Raw genomic sequence first — 24,352 nt, 5'->3', positions numbered from 1 at the left:
TAAATGGTTCAAATCAAACTCTGATACTAGTCACTAAGCCTACTTTTCACACACTGGGTCACACTTAGGAGTGAAGTTGGGCCTATTATTGACATTGATAGTTAACTATAATAATTAACAATGACCATTTGTGCAGTTTTATCAAGCACCTGTTGCACTTATAGATTGCTGTCAGTGTCTCTAGACTGACTATAACAAGGCTGGCCAGGAGTTCTCATCTCTCCTCATCTAAAACAATTATATAGCCTACATTGTAGTATAAGTTATCTCTCCATTTCTCACTCATTTATTGATTCAAATTACCAACCAAACTTAAGTTTGTGAAGTTGCCTAGTTAGATACAATTCAATATTCCAACAATCCCCTTACAGTTATGTAATGTTAACAAATATGCTCCTTTTATTAAAGACTATGCAGTGGTTTTGAAAGTTATTGGCCGGAAGTATAATACACCGGCGAACAGTGTGTGTGATTGCGGCCCCTGGACACTATAGCGAGGAAAGGGGATCCGGCATATGAAGCGCCAGTATCTTCAGAGGCATGTTTACGAAAACGCTGAAATAGCTTTAGATGCTTGCCTTTCATGATCTCCTTTTGTTTTACATCTCCCGGTTGCGCCAATGTTCCAAAGTCAGTGTGTCTAGCTTTTTTGACACAAAACAATGTTGTCACGTATCATCGCGCTTATTTAAGTTGGTATATGGAAATTCTTGATCTTTTCTGAATGTCATGATCCTGCCACTTGTCTTGATATTGTAGTCTTGTTGCAGGGTCATGACTGCCCAACGTGTTTTATGTAGAAGCGGGTGGTCATTGTTTCTTTATGATAGCAATGCGTTCTCCCGTATCATCTCTTGACCCCATCCCCTCGTTAAGCTGACCACCGGTGTTTGATTACCCACACATCTGCCTTGTGTAATTATCCCTTAAAAAGTTCCCTTATTTAATGCCCTCGTGTTTGCTGTCTTGTGCTGTATCGTTTATCCGGTTGCTCTCTTTTTGCCCCTACATTGGAATTCTTTGTTTTGCATCCTGGTTGTAGTTTGTTCGTTTTGTTGTAGTTTTACCCATCGTGGGTCTTTATTTTTGAGTTATTTAACATCAGAGTTTTTGTACCGCTGCCTGCTCGTGGGTTCTATCTCTCTTGGAAGTTTTCCCAGTCGTGACATTAGTATTCATCAAGAATAATCCTTTTCCTCAAGGAGTACAAACAGAGAATACCAAAGGTACAGTAGAACAGCAAACAAAAAGAAGAACAAATCAAAATGCAAGGGAAATTCCAACAATAGCATTAACGATAATGTCTCATTTTTGTTATCCCTCGCAGCCGAAAGTTCCTGTGATGAATGCATCATTTTTAGTTTTGTTTCAATAAGATAGTGTCTCCTCTGTGCAGGAGCTTTACTCAACGTCATTTACCAGATAAAGAAGCCTCAGGTTCAAGCTTCAGGTTCACGGGATAACGGAAGTTAGACATTAACGTTAATAAACATTTTGGAGCGTCAAAAAAATTCACTCCCATTCTACCGCTTGGAAGAAAAATGATATGTGGTATTATAACTGCGACCGCATTATTTTTAAAGAAGAAGTCATATTCAGTCAGGATGCCCTGAGGGTGGGTAAAACATAGAGAAAATTTGTTTTGCCAAAGAAATATATCAGTCTTTCCTATTATTACATGCAAATCAGTTGAATTCTGCAATTGAAATCTTCCCTTAAAGCAACACTTCGTAGTTTGTAAACTTCAGGTAAGTAGTGACCCAACAGATTGCAGTTTGTTTCTCTTTTTGATTTGTTTCTCATACAGCAGTCTCTGTCCCACTCATCACAGTAACAAACAATTCCAGGATCACTTAGTTGCTAAAAACATCTACAGATGGAAACGAATGAGAAAATCATGACATTTGCTACACTCCACACAAAACTAACTTTTTTTATATTGTGTATTTTAGGATAACTATATTAACCAAGATTTCTTATTCAATACGAATTCTATATGAAACTTTGAAATCACAGCGCTGATCATTTTGTGAATAGTACACAGATTTAAGAAGAGTGCTTGGCACATCAGGGTCTGAGGAGCAGACGTACACACCTTTGCTTGACCAGTGAAAAAAATCACTGTTAAAACAGTTTAAATTGCTTTCCAAACATATACAGTAGTGAACACAATCCATTCTGTGGAGTTTGTGTTTCATTTTGTGAAATTATAGCCACTGCAGATTTTATAATTTGCTGTAATTCATGAGAATATTTGATCGCCTCCCTTTTTGATGGCTGTGTTGAACTTTGTGGTATAATTACACTCCCCATCTCACTGTTTATGTCACTTTAACAAAGCCTTGTTTCATTTATTCAGTATTTCAATCAAAAATTCACATTCAGTCACCGTGATACAAACGCCCCTTGTAGTCATTTGCTGTAGTAACAGTGAAGCATACACACAACTAATCGCAAAATAAGTCTCTGCCACATGTATTATAATAAAGACACATTTAACTAATACATAGAGCTACAAAGAAAAAGCTAAAAGTGAACTTGTAATAGCTAAACACTGCTTATCTGTTTCACATCAAACATTGAGAGATTTCTCTTCAAATGTTCCCTTTTCATTTGAAACTAGAGTTAATAAGTAAACTCCTCACTAACTGAGCAATGAAGATGCCCAAAAGAACATTGCACTGTGATAAACCCAGCCGCTTGCTGAGTCACTCAGATGGACAGATTGAAACTGGGCCATCATTAAACTGCTTTAGATCCTCTGAGGTGTGATTCTGATGAAAAATGGAAAATGATGCAAGATTACACTTGGACGTCAGTGTTGATGAGCGCTTCCCTCGGCACGGCATCACAAAACTTCTTAAAAAACTGAGACCACAATGGAAACCAGAAGATGTTCAGATCAAGGCAAGTTGATCATAATGAAATGCTAATTATTGCATTGTTTCCTTTTATTAAAGTGAGATTGTTATGTAAAACTTTAATGTTTAATGTATAAGGAAACTATCAAATATTTCCATAGTGTTTATTAGATCAGACTCAAACATGATTTGTTCTTTTGTGTTCATTATTTAATTATTCATGAAGTTCATCAACTAGGGTTCATTTGTATTGGTATATTGTTCCATTTCAACTTATCATTGAATAAAAGTAAAAAACCTTGAATTTTAATGCACCTAAGTAATAAAGCAGTGATGACACGAGGAGTTACAGTTCTCTTCATTAATACATCACAGCTTAAAACATCCTCTTCGTCTTTGGATGAATACATTCAGTATACTTTGCAAATAAGCAAACATTTCATTTTGTTATATTATATTATTATTAATTATAATTGTTATAACTGTTTTTTCAAATATTCCAAGTGTACTCCATTTGTATGAGGAACAGATACAGAATGGATAACGATCCACCATAAATCTCAGATCTGGTAGGAACACATTCAAAACTGCCGCCAGAGGAAATGAAGTGTTTGTTTGATGTGAATTAGCATTGGTTCTCGTGTGTCTCGTGACAGATTGCTTCACTACGTCAGCTTTGACTATGAAATGGAATTGGCTCTTGTGTCCATTTCATACCTAAAACATAACAATAGGGCATTATAATAAACTGCTTTCACAAAACACCTGCGGGGTAAGAATGCATTATTTTACCATTCATTTAGTTATAACCTGAAGTAGTCTGTAAAATATGTGAAACACAAACATGGGATTGTCCACAATCGATCCTTTCATACAATGGACCAAAACAACTTTTGTTGCAGACCTTTCAGAACTCACAAGTCATTTTATTTAATCAATATCACGCGTCGCAAAAAGACATCATGCACACTATTTCACCCAATAAACATGAACAATAACAATGTCATTAACAAAACTGTGAGAAATGTACCAGTGGTGAGAGACGAGTTGATAATATGTGTCAGAGCAGGAACAACTGATGGAGAGATGGCCTGGAGGAGATGGGTAGGGATGGGATCTAGCGGGCAGGTTGTTGGGTGGTTAGAAGGAAACGTCGGCTTCAGATAGGAGAGAGCAAGAGGGCAGTGAGCATGTGTCGGGGGTTCGGGCGTGATCAAGAGGAGGTGGCGAAGAGAACTGACTGCTGATGGTGGTCGTTTTCTTCACGAAGGAATCATAAAATCTTCAAGTTGATGTTGGGTTCCTCCACCCGTCCCTGATATTCGTGCACTGTGAGAGAAAGTGTAGTTATTGGAGAGGGCAGCCGGTGTGGTAGTATCATGTGGCTTGATCCGAGTTTCAGGAAGTGCTAAAAGAGACAGACCAGAAGCTGTGATTAAATCCGTTTTGTTTACAGCAGATTGCCGGTTCCATAAACCGATGGGAAATGTAATTGATTTAGTTGTGGATGCTGAAAGAGTGCACAGATTATTTGCATGGCGTTGCCTTCGACGTGACACAGGTGACTTACGAGTTGCAGTGACAGTAGGGATTCGAAAACACATCGTCAAAACGAAGAATGAAGAATATACAGAGCAAATAAAGAGAAGAGAATAAATATACACGTGAGAAAAGTTAATACTTAAGTGCAATACTCAAGTGTCTTGTCGTTGGAGGGGAGTCGTTGGTCTTTACACTCTTTGGTCTTCATGCGATGAGGCTTATTTTATACCTGCCTGAATTACATGATCGAGGACACGCCTTACAATATCACACAATAAACAAGCAAAACCAGCACGAGACTACACGAGAACAGATGCAACTTCAACATGTGACACCGCTGTAATAAACAAAGGAGCGTTTCCTAGCAAAGACACTGCGCTATAAGACAAGAATCCATTCACTTAGACACTTCTGTTGACTTCTGCTTCTTTATTTTATTCAAGCACACAAGTCAACATATTGTTTTTTGACAGTAATATTTCAGTGCCTTTAATGGTTAAAAGTGAGTTTTTTAAACTGAAAATATTGTCATTGACTTACACTGCATCATGAAAAGAAAGAAGCCTTTAATAAAAGAAGTATTGGAAATGATGGTGTTATTGGTAAAAGCTGACATTATTTTTTTATTTTATAAAACACAGGATTAAAGAGGTAGAAACATTCAAATATAGCAAAGCTCAGCAGTTACAGGCTCACAGAAGATCACAGTTCAAAATAACAGTGTTTGTTGTTTCCCAGCAGTAAATAGTTTACTTGACACTGAGATCTTTGAAACATGGTGTATGATGCTATGATGCTAAAGCCTATTTGTTTATCGCTGAGGGAAAATCACAGTATTTTGAGACAAAAAGAAATAAAGAGAAGAATAAGAAATAAACAGCAAACATGAATTTAATGATGTCCTTACACTTTTTTATTTTAATGAAATGATTTAGACTGGTGAATCCGAACAGTGTTTTCATGAACGGAAGATAACATTATCATGTTTAATGTATGTGTTCATTTATGTGATCTGAACAGTGTCCGGTTTGGTACAGAAGAAGAGGTATTTTTAATAGTAATCTAGTGTTTGAAGAGACAAGAAAGAGAGAATCAGTGCTGCTCACATCAGGGTATGGGGCAGGTGTACAACAATATCCATACGTCTCATGTGAGAAAAAAACATGGAAAATATAACAGTATTGTCATAACAGTTCCATGTGTCCATTGCATTATGGATGTGACAATCCTGAAAATGGCTCTTACCTGACTATGAAAAATCATGCACTTAAAATAAAACAAATGCTTTACAAATGTGAAGAGAGATCTCACATGGGTATTTCAACCACCAAGTGTTCAAATCTGTGCTGTTACCAGAGTAAAAACCACTGCTAGAAACATGGTTTTTCGTGGTAAGGTTGACATTTATTTTCACAGAATTGCCCTCATGCTTTCCAACTCATGTTCCACGCCACAAACATTCAAGGTCACAGCCAGAATGATGAAACGCTAAACTCTCAGACACCATGTGCTAACCTTAGCAAAGATGTTCTCCGAGCGGTGATGCCATCATTTACCACAGAGCACAACACATGTGCAGAACAGCCGAAGTCTGGCATGTCTGCACCACCATCTCCACAATCATAACCTCTAGTCATTAAAGTTCTTCTCATATGTTTTCTTCAATCCTAGGCCTTCACTGAGGGAATCACCAACCAGTTAATGGGCTGCTATGTGGGCTCTCTGACAGAAGATGCTGTTGTTCTGGTGAGAGTGTTTGGACTGATGACTGAGCAGTTTTTGGACCGAGAGAAGGAGATGAAGATGTTCAGGGTTCTACACAAACACGGCTGTGGTCCACAGTTGTACTGCAGTTTCACCAATGGCATCTGCTATGAGTTTGTCAGAGGAGTTGTGTTGGATGATATGTTCCTCAAGGAGCCGTCTGTTTACAGGTCTACAAACACAAAACTTCACATGATCTAACTGCATGTCAATACTTACAGTTAAGGATTCTTTTTGTTGTATTTTACCTTTCACATTTGGCACTTTTATTTAAATTTAATTTCAACACCTTCTTATTGGATTTATAATTGAGGATGTTTTCTGCTTGTTGATCTGATGGTTAAGTCCAATCCAATCTGCAAGCGCACAAACCTAACAAAAAGATGTATAGATAGATATATAACTTTGTAAAGCATCTGCCGTCAGTTTAAGTAGGTCTCGTAAGTGTGCAGTGTCTCGAGATGTGTTGGTGTTACATTTTATGTTATTAATGAAACTTTTACTATGATAGACGGTATTATCACCGTGTGTAAATTCATTACAAAAACTAATCAAAAATAAGTACACTTCGGTGTTATAGTCTCAATAACAGCTTTAATAACTGCCATATTAACAACGTATCTTAATATTAGTGGATTACTTTATTTTAGTTATTCATTTATGAGAAGCAAACTTTAGTGTAGCTGGTGACCTTCCTTAGATCTTCATCTGCGAGGAATGCAAATGGCAATACATGCTATTTTGGCATCTTAGTTTGGTTATTTGTTTCTAAGTGGTATTCAGAAATATTTCAATATGAGTGCCGTTTCAAAACTCATATCTTACGTTAAGTCGGCAGAGCTTCTCCTTCAGTTTCAGCAGTGTCTCATGCTACACCATTAAATGTATTTATTTACCCGTAGGTTGATTGCAACAGAAATGGGTAAAATCCATTCCATCAAGTCTGGAGAGATTGGAAACAGTTCACTGATGACACCAGTTTTGTGGTCTAGATTGTCCAAGTTCCTGACATTGGCTCAGAGTTCTGATGATCCAGTACAGACTAGGTAAGAGGACCTCAGTGATGGGTCAATGATGTACAATGGCCACTTATCATGTGGTGCAACTAATTGTATTGAATTAAAAAGAAAATATATATCAAATTTTTGCGGCTGAAATAATTGTCTCTCTTTATATCAGAAATGAACATTTGTTCCTTTTTTTTTAAGTGTAAGATTATAGAACCAAAATTTTAGATGATTACTTACCAAAACGTTATACTTTAAATACTAAAGATTTATAAAAAATGTTAATCATGGGAAAAAAAATAATTAATGTTGAGATAAATCACAGTCGTACCGTGTGACATTTTTTAAGGCTATGGCAGATTCACAGACGTGAAACACTAAAATCGTTCATTTCAAAATGTTAATCTGCATTATGTGCACACCACATTCTTAATGCTTGAATAACTGCAACAGTTATTAGTATTTATTAGTATTTTAAGATTGGCATGTTGAAAAAACTTGTACGTCATTGACCCATATACAAAACACTACAAACAGTATCTGTTCAACTGGGATAAATGGAATTGCTTCCAGTTAAAAGGAAACCAGCTTTAATTGTGATGCTAAAACATCTGAGAGGCTTATGCCCTGTCCACATGAACTCAAGTATTGGCCATTCGCAAACACAGTGACCTTTTTCTGGCTTCTGATTGGCCAGCGTGGCTTTATGTTCAGGGTTATATTGCCATCTGTTGGTTTGTCGATTTTTAGATTAGATTAGAATTTAGATTTCATTATTTGTCATTGCATGTTCACATACTATTAAATTCGGTGCTTTCACAAATTGGTAATGCATTCAATGTGCCTATACATATAACATTTACAATATACAACAAAATAAACTATAAACAATTATACATTCGACATTCACATATGTTCTTGAAACTTGTACAAATAGTGTAAAATATGTTAATTAGGTTAGCCTATACAGATATGATAAATACTATATAAAGTAGGTGTAAAGTATGTACATGTAGACATTATTTGCACAATAATGAGTAACATTGCACATTTATTATACAGTATAGATGTTTTTGTTGTAAATGACAGTTTTGCCCTGAAGTATTGAAGATCTAGTGCAGAGCTGGTTAGTACCCTGAGGTAAAGAAATGTAATGCAGAGTTCAGTCTGGTTATCAGTCTTTTGGTCAGAGTGACCCAATGGTCCACTAGAGGGCACTCCCCTCATCACCTGGACTGCCACAGTACACTACATTTCCCATAAGCCTTTGGGGTCATTAGTTAGTATTGCATTCACATGTGTTGTTGTCTCTTGCACCTCTAGGTGTTTAAACCCTGTTAGTCTATCTCTCTCTGTGAGGTATTGTGTGGTTGTCACTCTGGATTTCTAGCCATAGGTCTGAATGTTTACGGTTATTGTTCCTGCCCGGTGTCTTTAATGTTCAGACAGATTACTTGTGTTTGACCTTTGCCTGTTTTATTGTTCATGATTCTAGGATTAACCCCTTAATAAAGCGCTGAACTTGGATCGGCATCTCAACTCAACTTTATTTATATAGTGCTTTTTACAATTTTCATTGTTACAAAGCAGCTGTACATAAGACATGTTGACTATAAGCAAAACAACTAAACTTATATACCTATAAAAACAAGAAAAAGGTGAAAACACTGAAGACAGAGACACACACACACACACAAACACTCCAGTTTGTGCTGCTAAAGCAGTCTTTGAGCTGCTCAGAAGCTCCTTCTGGCCATACTTGAATACTTCTAACAGTTGGTCTGACAGTGTTAATAAGAGGTCTGAATGCTGGAGTTGAAAACAAAGAGATGTGCTCAGACAGGTCTAGATGAGGGCGAGGTGATGCTTTGAGCCCTTGCATGCCGTAACTGTATACGTGATCAGAATATTTTTCACTCTGGATATGTGCGTTCTTTTGTTTACTAATAGCATTTATCATCAGATAGCCCAGTGCAGTTGTACTTATAGCATTTGGCTGTGTGATAAGGCATTGATTACAACAACTGAGAATTCTCTTGGTTGGACGGCATTATATTGATATATTCCAAGTCCGGAGAGCAGTTAGTATCTTTGATTTAAGGGTTTGTACATCAGCTGTTATTAGTGAAAATGCACACGTCCTCTGCAATTACTGAATGCACTGGTCCTGATGGCTCCGATAGCTTGACAGCCTCGATCGAAATCGTTGGCTTAAGCCATATCTCCATGATGATTATAATCCAACAGTCTCGATTGTATTTCTGCATGGTAATGGGAAGGTTTTTTTTACTAAAACCCGGAGAAAAAACTATATTTAAAAAAATAATACAATACTGTCAGGGTTGAAATTTTATTAGATTGATTATTAAAACTTGATACCAATGGGCACCTTCTCTATAGATTCTTGAGCTGTTCGTCCTCAAAGAGTCTCTGTTCAGGGGACCATGTCAGAAGAGGTTATTTTTAACTCTGGAGTGCCCCAAAGCTGTGTGTTGTTTCCTGCAATATTTTCTATGTATATATATGAAATGCAGATTCATTACCCTACTCAAGTATGCAAATCTCACACCAAGGTCTGTGTACGCTTTACCCCTTTTTTTTTGTTTATCGAACAAGTCGCAAGCTCTCTTTAGAGTTCAGTCGTGAGCCCTCTCAAGAGTTCTGCCTGAACCTCCTCATCGCCCCTCTCTAGTGCCCTATTCTGAATCTACTTCAAACCCCTTTCATAGACTTCCACTGGCTCCACCTCAGTACCTTCTCCTGACTGCTCCTCAAATCCTCCCTCTGACTCCATTCCAGAAGTTTTCCATGAGGTTGACGCTGTGACCATTATGGCTGATGCATTAAGCTTAGACCTCTGTTATATGTGGATTACTTACCTGTTTCTCGTTCCCTGTTTAACTGTAGATTTATACTTACTTGTGGATTTATACCTGCCTTTCGATTACTTACCTGCTACCTATTGTGGAGAAGTTTGTCTATCCTTTGAAGTAAATTCTTTTGTGTGAGCAGTCTGGACCTCACGGAACCTCATTTATAAAGCGTGCGCACAGACCGATTTGATTGTAGAGTGACGCAAAAATCCACCGGACTGTTCATATTTATAGAAAGGATCTTTGACATGGAAAAGTGTTTAGCGCCACATCAGGGTCTGAGCAGACGTACGCACTTTTGCTTCTCTGAGAAGTATAGGATATTTAGATGTATAAGCCATTCTTACCGTTTGTATTCGATTTGTATGTTTATAGGTGCTCTTTTAAATGTCACTGACATTAATAAGACAATGTTTACAAGGCGGAGATCTGAAACTGTTCAGCTACGCGCAATTTCAAGATCAATTGTGATTTACATATAGAGCTCACATCTTAAACATCGCGTTTTCTGTGCGTAAGGTTGTTCTATGAATCGCAGATATTAACTTTGAGAAATGATCGGAATATTAAATTAAGGACGCTTTCTATGCAAATGTTTTAAAATTATGCCCCATATCTCTAAATTATAGGTCCTAGTGTATAGAATGTACAGAAAAGAGTAAAAGCAGAGGTCCTAGCACTGAGCTCTGTGACACCCCGTAGCGAAATTGTGATTGGTAAGACACCTCTTCGTTTACAGATAGGAACTGAAACGATCAATTTAATATGATTTAAGCCATAGGTGTTTTCAGACCGAATAAGTTTAGGAACAAAGTTCCGTACAAGTAAAGAGGGCTGTCCTTTGCAAACTAAGTTTTCCCTCAGGTCATTTCCCCGATCGTATTTGCACCAGCAAAGGAACTATTTAGTGAAGTAAGTCGTGCAACTAATCATCCCGTAAATCCCATAATTCCAGTCTCACGGATCTAGCCACGCACCCGGGACCAGACCTTACGGTGCAAGTCATCTGCTCTCTTCCTGAACATTTAATTAAGCACACCTGTTGCTCATCACCCGGACTCTTTATAAACTCATCCATGAAGCCAGTTTGGTTACAACCTGATGTTTGTTTCACTCCCGTTGTTATGCCTGTTTAAGGATTAATCTGCCTGATGGATTATTCTTTTTTGAATACCTATCAATTTTGATTACTTACCAGTGGAGTTGTGATGGGTCTCCTGGTTCTTCCCGCTTTGGCCGGCTGGTGGGTGTGGCTAGGAGACTCATCAAGTAAACAATGTCCACCTGGTCTACCCACTATAAAACCGTTTGGTCGTTGTTGGTGTGTGGTTGGCTGGCTCCCGTTTGTTTTGATTTACATTTGGTTCTGTCTGACGCATTGACGTTAGGCAGAATGGTCTTGGATTCTGTTGTTTTATTTATTATTCTATTTATGTTAATAAACAGTTTTCGTTGCTACTATACCAACCTGAGTATTTCCTCCATTTATTTGTCACGGCTTTGAGCCGGTCGTGACAGAGTTGATAATCCCTTTTAAGGTGGCTTTTAGCCACCAAACTCTTATTATGAAAACGGTGGGCGGCTGCATTATTTAGCGCATTCTTCACTTCACAGCAGCACAGAGTGGAGTGAACTTCACAAAGAGAGGATAAAGGTGTGTGCATTAACATGACATCTGCATCTTTGTCATTCTTTGTTATAAATGCAGCTTACATAATATGTTGCTGGAGCGATACAAGACCCTTTCCCATCCACTGTAAAAAACATTGTCTGCATTCAACCCTCGTCACACTATTAACTACCTTTGTATTTGACTGTTTACCTCCAGCAAGAGAAATGCGCTTAGGTAGTTTTGAGAGTCCCGGAAAGACAACACGCAGATAGAGTTCAGCCTGTGTTGCGGCTTTCTGAGTGTTTCTGAGTTCCGACGAAACAAAATTAACCCAGAAGCGCTTTGTCATTTTTTAAACATAATGTTGATGTTATAGAGATAGATGAACACACAGTCATGCACAGGAGTGACAGCGCTCCAGCAAATCAAAATGAATGGCAATGGCAGGTAAACATCATATCAAGTTATTCCTTCCTCTAAATAATGACTCAGCAGTTTATTGTGACATTTATTAAATGGTTTTGTGGCTGATTTTGTCACTTTGAATCAAAAATCTTGGAGATTGATCGATAAATGTGAAATTTAATTACAATAATATGACGAGCAAGGCGGGACGAGAGCCGTGAGGGAAAGACGTGCGGCTGGTGATGCTGGTGATAATGAGTGTCAGCATCGGACCAGGCCTGGATTTAAGGTATGTTTTATTATGTTTGTGTGGCCAACAGTCGACCGTGAGGGAGCTGCCGTCATTTTACTTTCGTTTTGTGGTTTGTTTATTTTATCAACAGTGGTCAAAGTGCAATGCAGTTTAATTTGATTTGATTCGACACAAGACAATTCAATGAGAAAAAATAAGATGCTATGCAATTAATATAGTGCACCTACTAAATAAACAATAGAACTTTGCCCAAAATAGCACAAAATCCTGTCTGTGAACATGTCATGAGTGTGAAGTTTGTGAATTGTTGAATGATAAAATAATCTCTCACAATTTAAGATGGCATGTTTCTAACACTTGTTATGACTGAATGCCAGGACTTTTGTAAGTAAAGAATATGGTATACACAAAATATTGCACTTAATGGTATGCAAATGTGGTTTACTCTTTTCTCCCTAAGATCAAGTGGCCATCTGGAGGTACCCAGCATGAAAACTATCATCAAAGAAATAGAGGAACTGAAGAGTCATCTTAACCATATCGACTCCCAAGTAGTGGTGTGTCATAATGACCTCCTGACTAAAAATATAATCTACAACCAAGAAGAAGGTAACTGCTATCTAAAAAAAGAGCTCAAACTAAATCTGTCTTTTTGATGTTGATTAAAAACAGCAATTAAAATGTTGCAGTATGATTTAGTATATATTGTTTGATTTTGTGTATTTGATATTGTAAATAGTGCGTTAATGCGTAATGTTTAAACTAAATCCAAACACAGATTTTGATTGGTGGTGACAGTCAAATGTCACTTCAACAGACTGTTGTTTTTTACGACAGAAAGGGGGCTCTTATCTTTAACTCTTTTCCAGGCAATGAAGAGTTATCCCATCGATTAAGAGACAACACTTAAAGGAGGCATGAATTAAAATCACACTTTTAACCTGAGCTTTAGTTATATAAGAGGAAATCGTATTCACACGAACATCATGTATGTGTCAGAACTGAAAACACCTTGCTACTGAGACTATATCTGTTATTGACACCTGGCCCAGCGAATGCCAGGTTCTGGAATGCACCTATGATAGGTTGATGACCACCTCCACAGAAAAATATCAACAACTTCTTCTCTAGCCCCGCATGACAGAACGAGTGGCGCGGAACCAGATAGATCGAGCAAGCAATAAACAAACATGGCATTAAAGATAGCTAAATATTGTGACACCACTAGTTGTGGAAGAACACAGTAACTGCATAACCTTCCTTCAGATTCCGACATTAGCAATGCGTGGTTGAAATTAATTTTTAAAGAGTTTCCAGCTCTTGTGGGGAAAACATGGAGCGTTTGTTCGTTTCATTTCTCTGAGGATTCTGCGTGAACAAGGCAGAGATCAACACTGGATTTGTGGAAAGTTTAAAATAAAAAGCAGTGCTGTGTCATCAATATTGGATCTGATAGGAATGGCGCAGCAATCTTATGTGAGTAAAACATTTGTGTACTATGCGTCACTATTGCTTTGTTAGAGATCTCTTGATGTGCCCTGAGCACTATTCACACAAGATTAGTATTACCTGAGGATCTCTAGTCATTTGTATTCATTGCAGAGGTTGCTGCAAATCGGCAACTCTGTGATCTGCAAAATCTGTGATTTTTGAAGTATTTATACACCGTTTGCGAATAATGGAGGCTGTTTTGAAGTTTTTTTGGTATTATTTGGGGTGCTGGGTGATATCCATAGTTACCGGGAGTCTCCCGTTTGATTATTTGTCATGGAAACACTCGTAACATTTGAGACCCCCGATCGCGGTGATCTTTTGTCCGGTTCGGGATCACGTGTCTCAAATGCTGACAGGTACGGTCATATATCATTAAACTCAATACAACTATAGGCTACACAAACAAAACTAAAAGTTTTGCCATCACATCGGGAAATAAGCCAATAAGTTTGAGTAAAATCATCCCGTGTGAATGCGTCACATGAAATACTGATGCGAGGAGGTCATTTATAAATCACAGGAGGTCTTCAGATAATACTAATGCCCTGCGAAAACTGTGAATGGTGCTCATGTGTAACCTAACGTTACGTCTCGAAGCAAATTCACAGAAGGCCTCCAACTACACAAACTGTTATCCATTCAAAGCAGTGGGCGTTTACTTTCAACTCTTCAATGCGGCACGCCCATTAAAACCGAGTGTTTGTAGAGCTGGGCCTCAATACCTGGGTAGAAAATAACCTATTGCTTATTGATTTTGATGTTTTTGGATGTAAAACCAGGCTAACATCATAAGTAGACCTCATATAACAGTATAAAACAGTGAACAAGCACAGTTCATCAGACCTTTAAAATATTTTACGGCAATCCGTGTTTCCGCTACTATGCACTAGGTGGCACTATTATCCACCTTACAAGACAGTACAGCATAAATAGATCCAAAAGCAAGTGTTCTCTGATTGCATATTGAGTATGTTTGTATCTGGGTGAGTCCCAAGTGATCTAAACCGCAAATCGTAACCACAAATCGTAACCTTCCAGTTGTGCAGTAAGGCGTCAGTTGCGTGAGTCAAGATGAGAGGGTCTTACTAACGGCCATACAGGCGGTGGCCCTTGCTTCTCTAGAGGTGAGATAGCTGCACGGCATCGTAAGGAACACTGGGACGAGCTCCCCCTCGCCTGAGTGGGAACGTTACGGAGACCACATCTGCCGTAGAGAGATAAGACGTGGAAAACATACACGGTCTCAACAGTGGGGAGATCTCATGTTACTAGTAGTGCAAGGGTGGAGTCCACCAAGGGGAGGTCACAGGTTCACCGACAGGGGAACCAAGAGTGAGGAAACGTTAGACGGGACTTCCCAATGAGGGGGAGTCACTAAATGTGGATCTTTAGCCCAGTTAAAAGCTATCACCTCGTGAGGAAAACTGACCTATACTGGGCCTCGAATACTCAAAAGTGCTTGGTTATGTATGGAATGCTTATACTTAACCCAGTGGAGGAAGTAGGGAAGCTGGAACAGTGCACTCACTCACCTGATGAAGGGGAGAAGGTGATTCGCAGACGTACACCTAGCCGGCCGTCGGTCTTACCTGCTCTGGGCAGAGACCAGCTCTACACGGAGGTTGTAGAACTGTGCGCATGTATTGGCCGTTGCCCAACCTGCAGCCCTGCAGATGTCTGCCAGAGATTCGCCCTGAGCATGGGAGATCAGCACGCCAAGTGATGATGTCCACGATCCAATGCACCAATCTCTGTTTGGAGACAGCTCTCCCATCTGAAGCTCTGAGTGCAGTCCGTGTAGAGGCACAGGGCTCAAACTGGACAACGATAGGGGTTGGGTCTTCCTTCCCAGGGGGGGAGCGCCTGCAAGTACACCAACTGGTCCCTGAAGGGAGTGGTGGGAACTTTGGGCACGTAGCCAGGCCAGGGTCTCAGCAGCACGTGGGAGTCACCTGGGACTCTTGACAGAGTGATTATGGTCACGACTGCGGGAGTCATGTCATTCAGGGTCTCCTCGTCCCGTCCAGAAGCCAGACGTGGAGGTTCCAGAGGTCTGGTCTCGGGTGCCAGACCCTGTCCTTCCCCTGAGAAAGAAGGTCCATCATCAGGGAAATTGGCCTAGGGGGAGTTGCTGTCAGAAGCGTAAGCCCTGAGAACCAAGTCTGGTTGGGCCAATAGGGCGCAACTAACAGAACTTTGTGCTCCTCTTCCCTGATTTCCCAGGACCTGTGAAAGGTAGCTCACTGGGGTAAAGGCGTATTTCAGCTTTTCCCGCAGTCAGCTGTGCGAAAAGCATCCGGTCCAAGTGGGGCCTCGGTCAGGGAGTAGCAAAGAGGACAATGGGAAGAGTCAAGGGAGGCAAACTGGCAAACTCTTACCTATGACCTCCGGGTCATATGCACTTCCCTATGCACTTCCAGGAAAAAAGGTATTGGGGCGGAACCTTGCCACCACGTTCCATATCCAGGAACCAAGAGTCCAGCCGTGAGCGCTGCGGAGAAGGCAGTGCAGTGCAATGCTACCAGAGGCTTGCGGCGGCCCGGGCAAAGATGGATGACATGACGAAAGCCGGGAACTCCAGTGAGTCAACAGCGTCTGATGCCAGGAGGACACCATCCGATGCTGTGACGGAAATCTCATCCTCTGCATGCTGATGCGTGGATCCGCTATGGGACGGTCCAATGACTTCCATCGGAGACAGGTTAGGCTAGTGTAACGGATCCTGGACGGTCCGTGGCTTTGCTTTGTCGGTTTAATGTCCATGGGAACCCCCATATCACCATCGCCGCTGCAGACGGCTTAGCAGCCGCCACGGAACTAGCAGCAGACAATGTTGTGACCGTAACAGCTATACTGTGATAGACTTGTCTCGCAGTGGGGACATGCCGCATCCACGAACACTACTTCAGCATGCTGGTGACCCAGACATGTGATGCAGGTATCGTGCCTGTCAGGCTCTAGGACGAATCACATCTAAGATTACGAAAAGTGCACGCTGTAAGAAAATTCAGCTATTTTAGAAATTTGTTCTAATATACACCTTCGGCTCGCTACTGAAATGCCCAGGGGAAGTTGCACACACCAGGATGAATCCACTGCTCTGCGTTGTAGAATCCAGTAGTACTCAGAATTAGCTTCGTAGGATCCGAAGAATCAAAGGTGAATGAATGGGCATGCCATTCACCAAGTTCTTTGGCCTTTCAAAAGCACAATCAGAATTGATAGGTTCTCAAGTTCAAACCCCCTCATTCGGTTGGTTCGACACAACGTCGAGAGACTGACAGAAAGGGAACTACTGCCTTTTGCTTTATATTACCCAACAGCCACAGGAATTTCTCAACGAGGAAGCTAAGCTAGCGTTTGTTTTTTCTTTACTTTCTGTTAAAGCTTTGGACTGAGCAACGGCTGTATGGGAAAGTGATTTCACTATTCACGCTTCGTTTGAGTTTTTTAAGAATGTTTTTTGAACATCCTGTGGGAGGCATTAGTGCGGAAGATCGGCTTGTTAGCTTACACCAAGGACAATGAACTGCTGCTGATTATGGTCTCATTTTCCGTACACTCGCCGTACAGTGCAGTTGGGATGGTGCTTTAAAGTCACTATATCGTCGGGGATTATCGCTCACCCTGCAAGCAGAGCCAGCTAGTCTGGGGGGGTTGTCTTTGGCATTGGATGAACACATTTTGTTATCAATCCACGTAGACAACCTTTTCAGAAGTCGTTCTCTGTCTGCACTGTTTGCTGGGCCCAGTGCCAGCCTAGATCATGAACTGGCACCTCCTGAACATATGCAGCTGGGACACACCCGTCTGACCCCTGAAGAAAGACAGAAATGCATCAGGCTGGGACTATGCATTTACTGTGGAGCTTCTGGTCACTTCCTGTCTACCTGCCCTTATCGTCCAGGCTCCACAGAGCTCCCTCCATGAGGAAGCTTTATGCTGTAAAGTGGAGAATTTTGGTTTGCAGCTCTTCTGAGGGCGCAGCTAACTGAGCTGTTGACGTGGCGCTGTGGTTTCTGCAGGAGCAATTATCTGCTGGGTTAACTCCTTCCGACCTAAAGGTTTATTTCTGCTTATCAATCTCCTCAGTGGGTGGACAACCGCTAGTGAGTCACTTTCTTTGTAGTGCTCGCAGGTTGATGCCTGTGAGCGAAACTCCATTTAAGCTTTTTGTCCTCCCCTGTTTAGGAGCACGGACCAGGAGAAGCTGAATTTGGTTTGTCCTGTGCGTACGCTTATGCATATACGTTCACAGGACTGCTATATGAGGGGAGTCAGAGCAGTTATTTCTTTGCTTTGGTTTGCCCAGGAAGGGTTGCTTATGAACTTCATGCCATACCCTCACTCTACTCTGGGTATGGCTGCCTCGAACCAGGCTCTTTGTTCTGGTTTTATTACTTAGACCTAGGCCCGGGTACTGTTGACTCAAACGTGTTTGGTTCACACACACTACAGGCATTTGGTAACATGGCTGCATGGGGCAGCGTATCGCAAAGTCCCTCGAAAGGGAGGTATTCCCTTGTCCTTCACTACATGGCGACACAGCATTTTCTTTCCATTTTCAGGGAACCAGGGTAATGGACGTAACCTGAGATGTTATGTTTAAAGGGGATCTGTTCTTTCATTTGATATATTTTGTTAAATATTTAAAGAAGAAACAATTCTGGACGCCATTACAATTTTGTGAAAATCTTAAAACCGGCTGGCGCTGGCTGGCAACCTTTAAAAATAGCTGGTGGGAAAGAGTTAATATGTAAATACAGGCCATGTACATTGCTCACACAAACAAACTATATTGTAGTTTTTAAGCAGTTCAGGATCTTTTAATGAGTGAATCTGTATAAACAGTAAGAAGTATTTAGCATTTATTTTCTGGTGAATTAGAGTAATAATGCATTACATTAACCAGAAAAAAAATATTTTAACCCAGTTCTGTTCTGTTCAATTGTAGGCACAGTAAAATTCATTGACTATGAGTACGCCGATTTAAATTACCAGGCTTATGACATTGGAAACCATTTCAATGAATTTGCAGGTACATTCTTCTGTAAAGAAATATCTTAAAATACAATAAGCTAAACAACATTACACAAATGCCTTTGATTGCTTTAAACATGGTTTTGGTTTCTTTCTGTTCATTTCAATTAAAGGTGTCAATAACGTTGACTTCAGCCTCTACCCAAGTCGTGAGCTTCAATTTGATTGGCTTACTGCTTACTTGGAGAGTTTCAAGAGGTCCAGTGGTTTAGAGTCATTTGTCACTAAGAAAGAGGTCAAAGAGCTTTACGTAAAAGTCTGCAAGTTCTCTCTGGTGAGTTTTTTGCACTTCATTACTAATATAAATCTTTTGAAAAATATTATGCAATATTCTGAGCAAAGAATTTATTAAATTGAATTTAACGGAATTGCAACATAATAGTTGAAAAAGTCTCACGTGTGTGGGTGCACCTATCATAATAATCTTGTTGGATCTCCACTCCAAGGTATTGATTTTTAAGATTTTATGGTTTGATCTACCACCATATTGTAACCAACAAACACATAACATTCACAACATTGAAACCATGAAAGATAATTTGGCATACAGCATTTAAATATTTACACTATAAACAATGCAATGTCTGTTTGTATACATTTACTTCCGCACAAAAATGTATACAGCTGAACTGAATCGTTAAAAAGAAAATGTATTTGAACTTTATAAGATTTGATGCGCATTTTTTTCTTAAAGAAAATTTACAAATAATTAATAAGTTAAAATCAACTTGATGGCTTTATTTCAGGTGGCTCATTTCTTCTGGTGTCTATGGGCTCTGGTTCAGGCTAAACATTCCACCATTGACTTTGACTTTCAGGGGTAGGTTACTTGCTATTTTAAACCATGTAATAGCCAAACCACAACTGTATAAACTAAACAGAGAATGAAAGAATGGAAGGAATGCTGTAGCTATGCATTGCTGGTCCTACATGTCTTTGTGAAGGGGGCCCGGTCATAATAGTTAAAAGTAGATATAAGCAAAACTATAAATTTTAAGAAATAATCATCTGTTAGAACTATACAAAACATTTTACTGTTAATCTGTACTGGCAAATTGTTTGTAAGTAATTTATTGAATGGCCAAGCTAAATTCTATTCCAAAAACAAATGCCGCCTTGTCCTTTTTGATCTTTTTTGGTGTTTTTCTTTTTCACTCCAGACAGATGTTTTAAAGCCATGGCAATATGTAAAGGCTCATCAGCACATCATGCCCATGTCCCTACCTGCCTTGCATTGCATGACGTCCGAGTACATAACAGTAATTAAATAAATTCAGTATTATAAAATTATGCAGGTCAAGTGAAAAAAAGTATCATTATCCATACCTTCTTGTTGATTTGTCCAAAGTCTACTTTAAGAACATATGTCCTCTTACTATCAGTGTTAGGGAACACATTTGTTGAAAATGTTGGAAAGGTTAACAACTCGTTAAATGATGTACTTTAAGGAAATATTGTCTATTATCAACAAAAGGTCTTAAACTTATTTAAATAGCTACTTTACATATTGTAAAGCTTTCAACCACTATTCGTTTACTGTAAAGGAGTGATTTTTTCTACTTCTACACAAATGTAATATAAATATTAGGGGTCCACAGACTGTGGTGAATTTTGAGCTGAAACTTCACAGAAACAGATCTTTTATTATACCATGCCCTAAACAACAGACACAACATATGAATGTGAGGGTTAAGCACCAGGCCCGACAAATAACCTAAGAAACTGGATTGATTTTTGAGTTGGTAGATGCACCATAGACTTTATTAGAGCCTAATGTCATGAAGGTGTTACGAATCGGAGGGGGTAAGAACCCAATTGCAGGCAGCAGCGGTTTAACAAAGATTTAGTGACATAAACATAAGTACAAAACAAAACACTCTCGATGGGGAAAACAAAACTAAGACTGAGTACAAAAACACAGACTTCCCACAAGGGGACAAGAACAATAGAGAATGGTTATATAAGAACTTACACAAACTAAGACATGACTGATAACAAAGAACATCCAAGGGGCAGGGCAAGGTAATCCAAAGACAAGGCAGGGTAATAAATCCACATGTTACAGCAAAGCGAGGAATGTAGCAAGGCAAACAGGACATGAGGAAAACAGGCACACAAGCACAATGAACGAGCACAGGACAATGAACACGATGGCAATATAAAGGGGAGCAAAACAAGAGGGGACAGGTGCGGGGCATGAACTAATTAATATCACTAACGAGGAATACAAGAGGGCGGGAACGAAGATGAGACTGGAGAGAGCACATGCATCGCCATTCGGGACAAAAATGCCTCTCTTCACATAAAACAAGAGATCCTGCCATGATTCTGCGACAAGAACAAGAAAGACATGACAAGATGAGGCAGAATCATGACAGAAAGGGGCCCTTAAACATACCATCAGACAACCTCTTCTTATACATAAGGGCCATGCCCGATTGAAAACACTAGGTGTGTTGTGGTGTGGCACAATTTTGGTCTGTGATCTGGCAAATAAAGTGAAAAAAAATTGCTTAATATTGCAGACAAATTGTTGTCAAGTAGAAGAAATATTTGAAAGGCTGTATATAATCCAATACTACAGTGACTGACAGAGAAGTAAGGCAAGTGTCTGCTTATTTGATCTTGTGGTTAATTGTGTAAAAGACCACCCACTGGCCCAACGAATAAATCCAATGGTGTGGTTTAAGGGATCTCGTGTTCTGCTTCTTCTCAGCGATTTCTACATGAAGTTATTTAGGAAGTGTTACAATTTAGTTCAATTTATATGACTCTGTGGTTAAGACCGATCTGACTCCAATTTCATATAATATAAAATAACTTGTATGACATTTCAAATGTATCTGTTGATCAAAGTTAACTTATCTATAAATCTCCATACTTTAATATGTCATTCTTTCGATTGGGACCTGCAGTCGCACAGAGTCTCACGCCGGCCGGATTCATGGATCTCACAGACACAAAACGGTCAGTTATGATCTAGTCAGAGGTTGCCGGGTAAACTAATATCATTAAGTTTGGCCGCTATATGCTTGCTCAGGAACATAAAAATAGTTATTTTAGTCACCATCATTCAAAGTGCTAGGCCAGATGATAGGTGGAAATTTGTAACATGTGAGCTTTCGTAATGCCCCATTTATAATAAAAAGACTAGTATAAACTAGTCCATCCTATCCTGACACATCAATTTTGCGGTAACAGAACAGGTTCCTTTCAATCTACTGGTAATAACAGACTTTGAAGAATTCAGATAATATCAACAATAACAATTTATTATAACCAGGCAGGCACAACATTAATTAAAATCATAGAATGCATATACAAGGAAATTCCTAATTTACTAAACAAACATTATCAACATAGTATAAGAATAAAATAAAACCACAAAGTTTATCATACCTGGTAAAATCAAGACACACAGTTGCAGTGTGAGAAGTTCTGGTTACAGAAGCGTGCTTGAGTCTTTTCCCAATGCACCTTATATACCCAAATGTAACAAAGAATCATGAATTCAATGGTCGTTGTGAAATTTAGTTTGTTTGTTATCTTGTTGCTGACGAGATCATCAAATGGGATCTCAATCTATCTGTGAACAGGATTCCCTGATAAAGCCACACTTCTTAGAGGAGTGCAGGTAATGTCCTAAAGTTAAAAGGCTCTAATACATTCTTAGTTAGGTTTGAAGGAACTAGACCCTTTCACCCATCACAAAAAGACCTTCAAAACAATACCAAACATGATGATCAAATCTTTACAACATGACTAAACATTATAAACACAATATGGAATGTGTAAGCACTTTTCCAATGATCAAGGCCTGAAGAGATGAAAGGTAGGAGAGAGGTGTGATAAGAAGAGGGGTTCAGTTCATGGACATCTACCCCTGATGGGAGGAAAGGATATCATTCTTCAAGATCTAGCAACAAATGGGGTTTGATTGTTTTGTGTCCCAGCATCACAAACAACCTTAATTCTTAGCACTTTTCCAGCTGCCTTTCAATTCTACTACTAGATTGACTCCGTCCTCCAGAATTTACGCTTAGGAACCTGAATAATTGTGTCTGAATAATATTCTTTATTATTAATATTCTTTTTCTGTGATTTTATTTACTTAACATTCCTACGATGTCATTTGAATGATATTTGTACAATAGGTGATACAGTGGACTGATAAGGGGTAAACACCATTCCAGCATCCACAGCTATATTCATGGCAAGAACCAGTTAATCCCACACAAATTAGGCCTAGTCCACACCTAGATGGGTATTTTTATAAATAAATGGGTATTTTTTGCTGTCAATAGCGCGCCAAACCATCAAGTGGCTATATAATCCTCACCATAAAGCCGTTTTGGCCAATCAGAAGCCTGGAATCTGACGTCAAACAAAGGAGATAGCAGTGCACACTACAATGTAATACCTCCAAACTCAGATTTTGCCGTCTATACGTTAACACTTAAACCAGAGTAACCACTAAAACCAAACTAATGTGAAGAGGTTTATGTTTCTCTTTAAAGCAGCTGAGTGCTGCAGTAACAGCGCCCGTAAGCAGATTCAGCCATTAGTTTGAACTGTGTTTCTATGCTACAGGAAGTAACGATACACTGCCTTGCTTACCGGTGAGACAAAGGTCTATTAAAGCCACACTTTGTAGTTTTTGGACCTTAAAATAATGCTTCTAAAATGACATAGAAAAGTCTTGTTTGCCAGTTTGATATCCACCTGACATTAAAAGAAATGATTTATTAAAGGGTTAGAAGTTTTATAAAGTGTAAATAAGTGTCTAGTTTCACATTACCTTTGGGTATCTCTCACACTGATTTCTTTCTTTCTTACTCTTTTCTCTTCCTAAAGATATGCTATGGCCAGATTGAACTATTACTTCGAGAAGAAGCAGGAGTTCTTTGAAATGACACTTCAATAACTCTGCATGGAGACTCTAAAGAGTTGCTGCACAGGTCAATGAATGGATCATGTCTTGAACAAAGATAACTACCTTCCACAAGGAAAACAAATGGACTTGGAAGACATTTCTTGGCATTTTTGAAATGACAAAATAAAACAAAACCTATAAGTATAATCTGGAATCAGATTTAAAATGAGAAAGTAAATAATTCGGAAAGGAGCACAAGGGAGTTGTAAAATGTCCACTGAAGACCTGTTTTACCCATGTGTGCCCAGGTGCAGTTTATTAAAATATATAAAATCAAATAAACAAAACATTACCAGATATAACACGACTTGAACTAAAACATGAACTGAACTTTGAACATAAACAAACTCAGCAAATACAGTTATGTGAACAAAGCTAGACAAAGGACATTGAAACAAGTTCAGGAGTGTGGACGGAAGGCCAAAACTGAGAGGGAAAAAAACTGTGGACATAGCCAAAGAAATCTTTTCACACATTTATACATTTCTGAAATTATAACTTATACGTAGAAATGACAATTTTCTGCATAACACAGAGCTTAAAACAACAGTTTAACGTAATAGTTACT

The 24,352-nt window shown here is 39.2% G+C and overlaps 1 protein-coding gene across 2 annotated transcripts; it reads left to right on the top strand.

Moving 5' to 3' along the window:
• Nucleotides 1–2,691: 2,691 nt before the first annotated feature.
• On the top strand, nucleotides 2,692–24,086 carry zgc:113516 (uncharacterized protein LOC541449 homolog). Of its 2 annotated transcripts, none has more exons than XM_056739488.1 (8): nucleotides 2,692–2,907; nucleotides 6,075–6,337; nucleotides 7,070–7,213; nucleotides 12,778–12,926; nucleotides 18,766–18,849; nucleotides 18,965–19,125; nucleotides 19,598–19,671; nucleotides 23,706–24,086. In XM_056739488.1, the coding sequence occupies exons 1-8, from the start codon at nucleotides 2,785–2,787 to the stop codon at nucleotides 23,773–23,775; spliced, it is 1,068 nt and encodes a 355-aa protein (XP_056595466.1). In that variant the 5' UTR covers nucleotides 2,692–2,784; the 3' UTR covers nucleotides 23,776–24,086. The 2 variants fall into 2 exon arrangements, with proteins under 2 accessions (XP_056595466.1, XP_056595467.1); XM_056739489.1 differs by lacking the exon at nucleotides 23,706–24,086 and adding an exon at nucleotides 20,012–20,141.
• Nucleotides 24,087–24,352: the final 266 nt, after the last annotated feature.

The sequence above is a fragment of the Triplophysa dalaica genome, chromosome 24 (assembly GCF_015846415.1).
Source record: "Triplophysa dalaica isolate WHDGS20190420 chromosome 24, ASM1584641v1, whole genome shotgun sequence".
NCBI classification, from domain to species: domain Eukaryota; kingdom Metazoa; phylum Chordata; class Actinopteri; order Cypriniformes; family Nemacheilidae; genus Triplophysa; species Triplophysa dalaica.
This window is presented reverse-complemented; position numbering and strand designations above follow the sequence as displayed.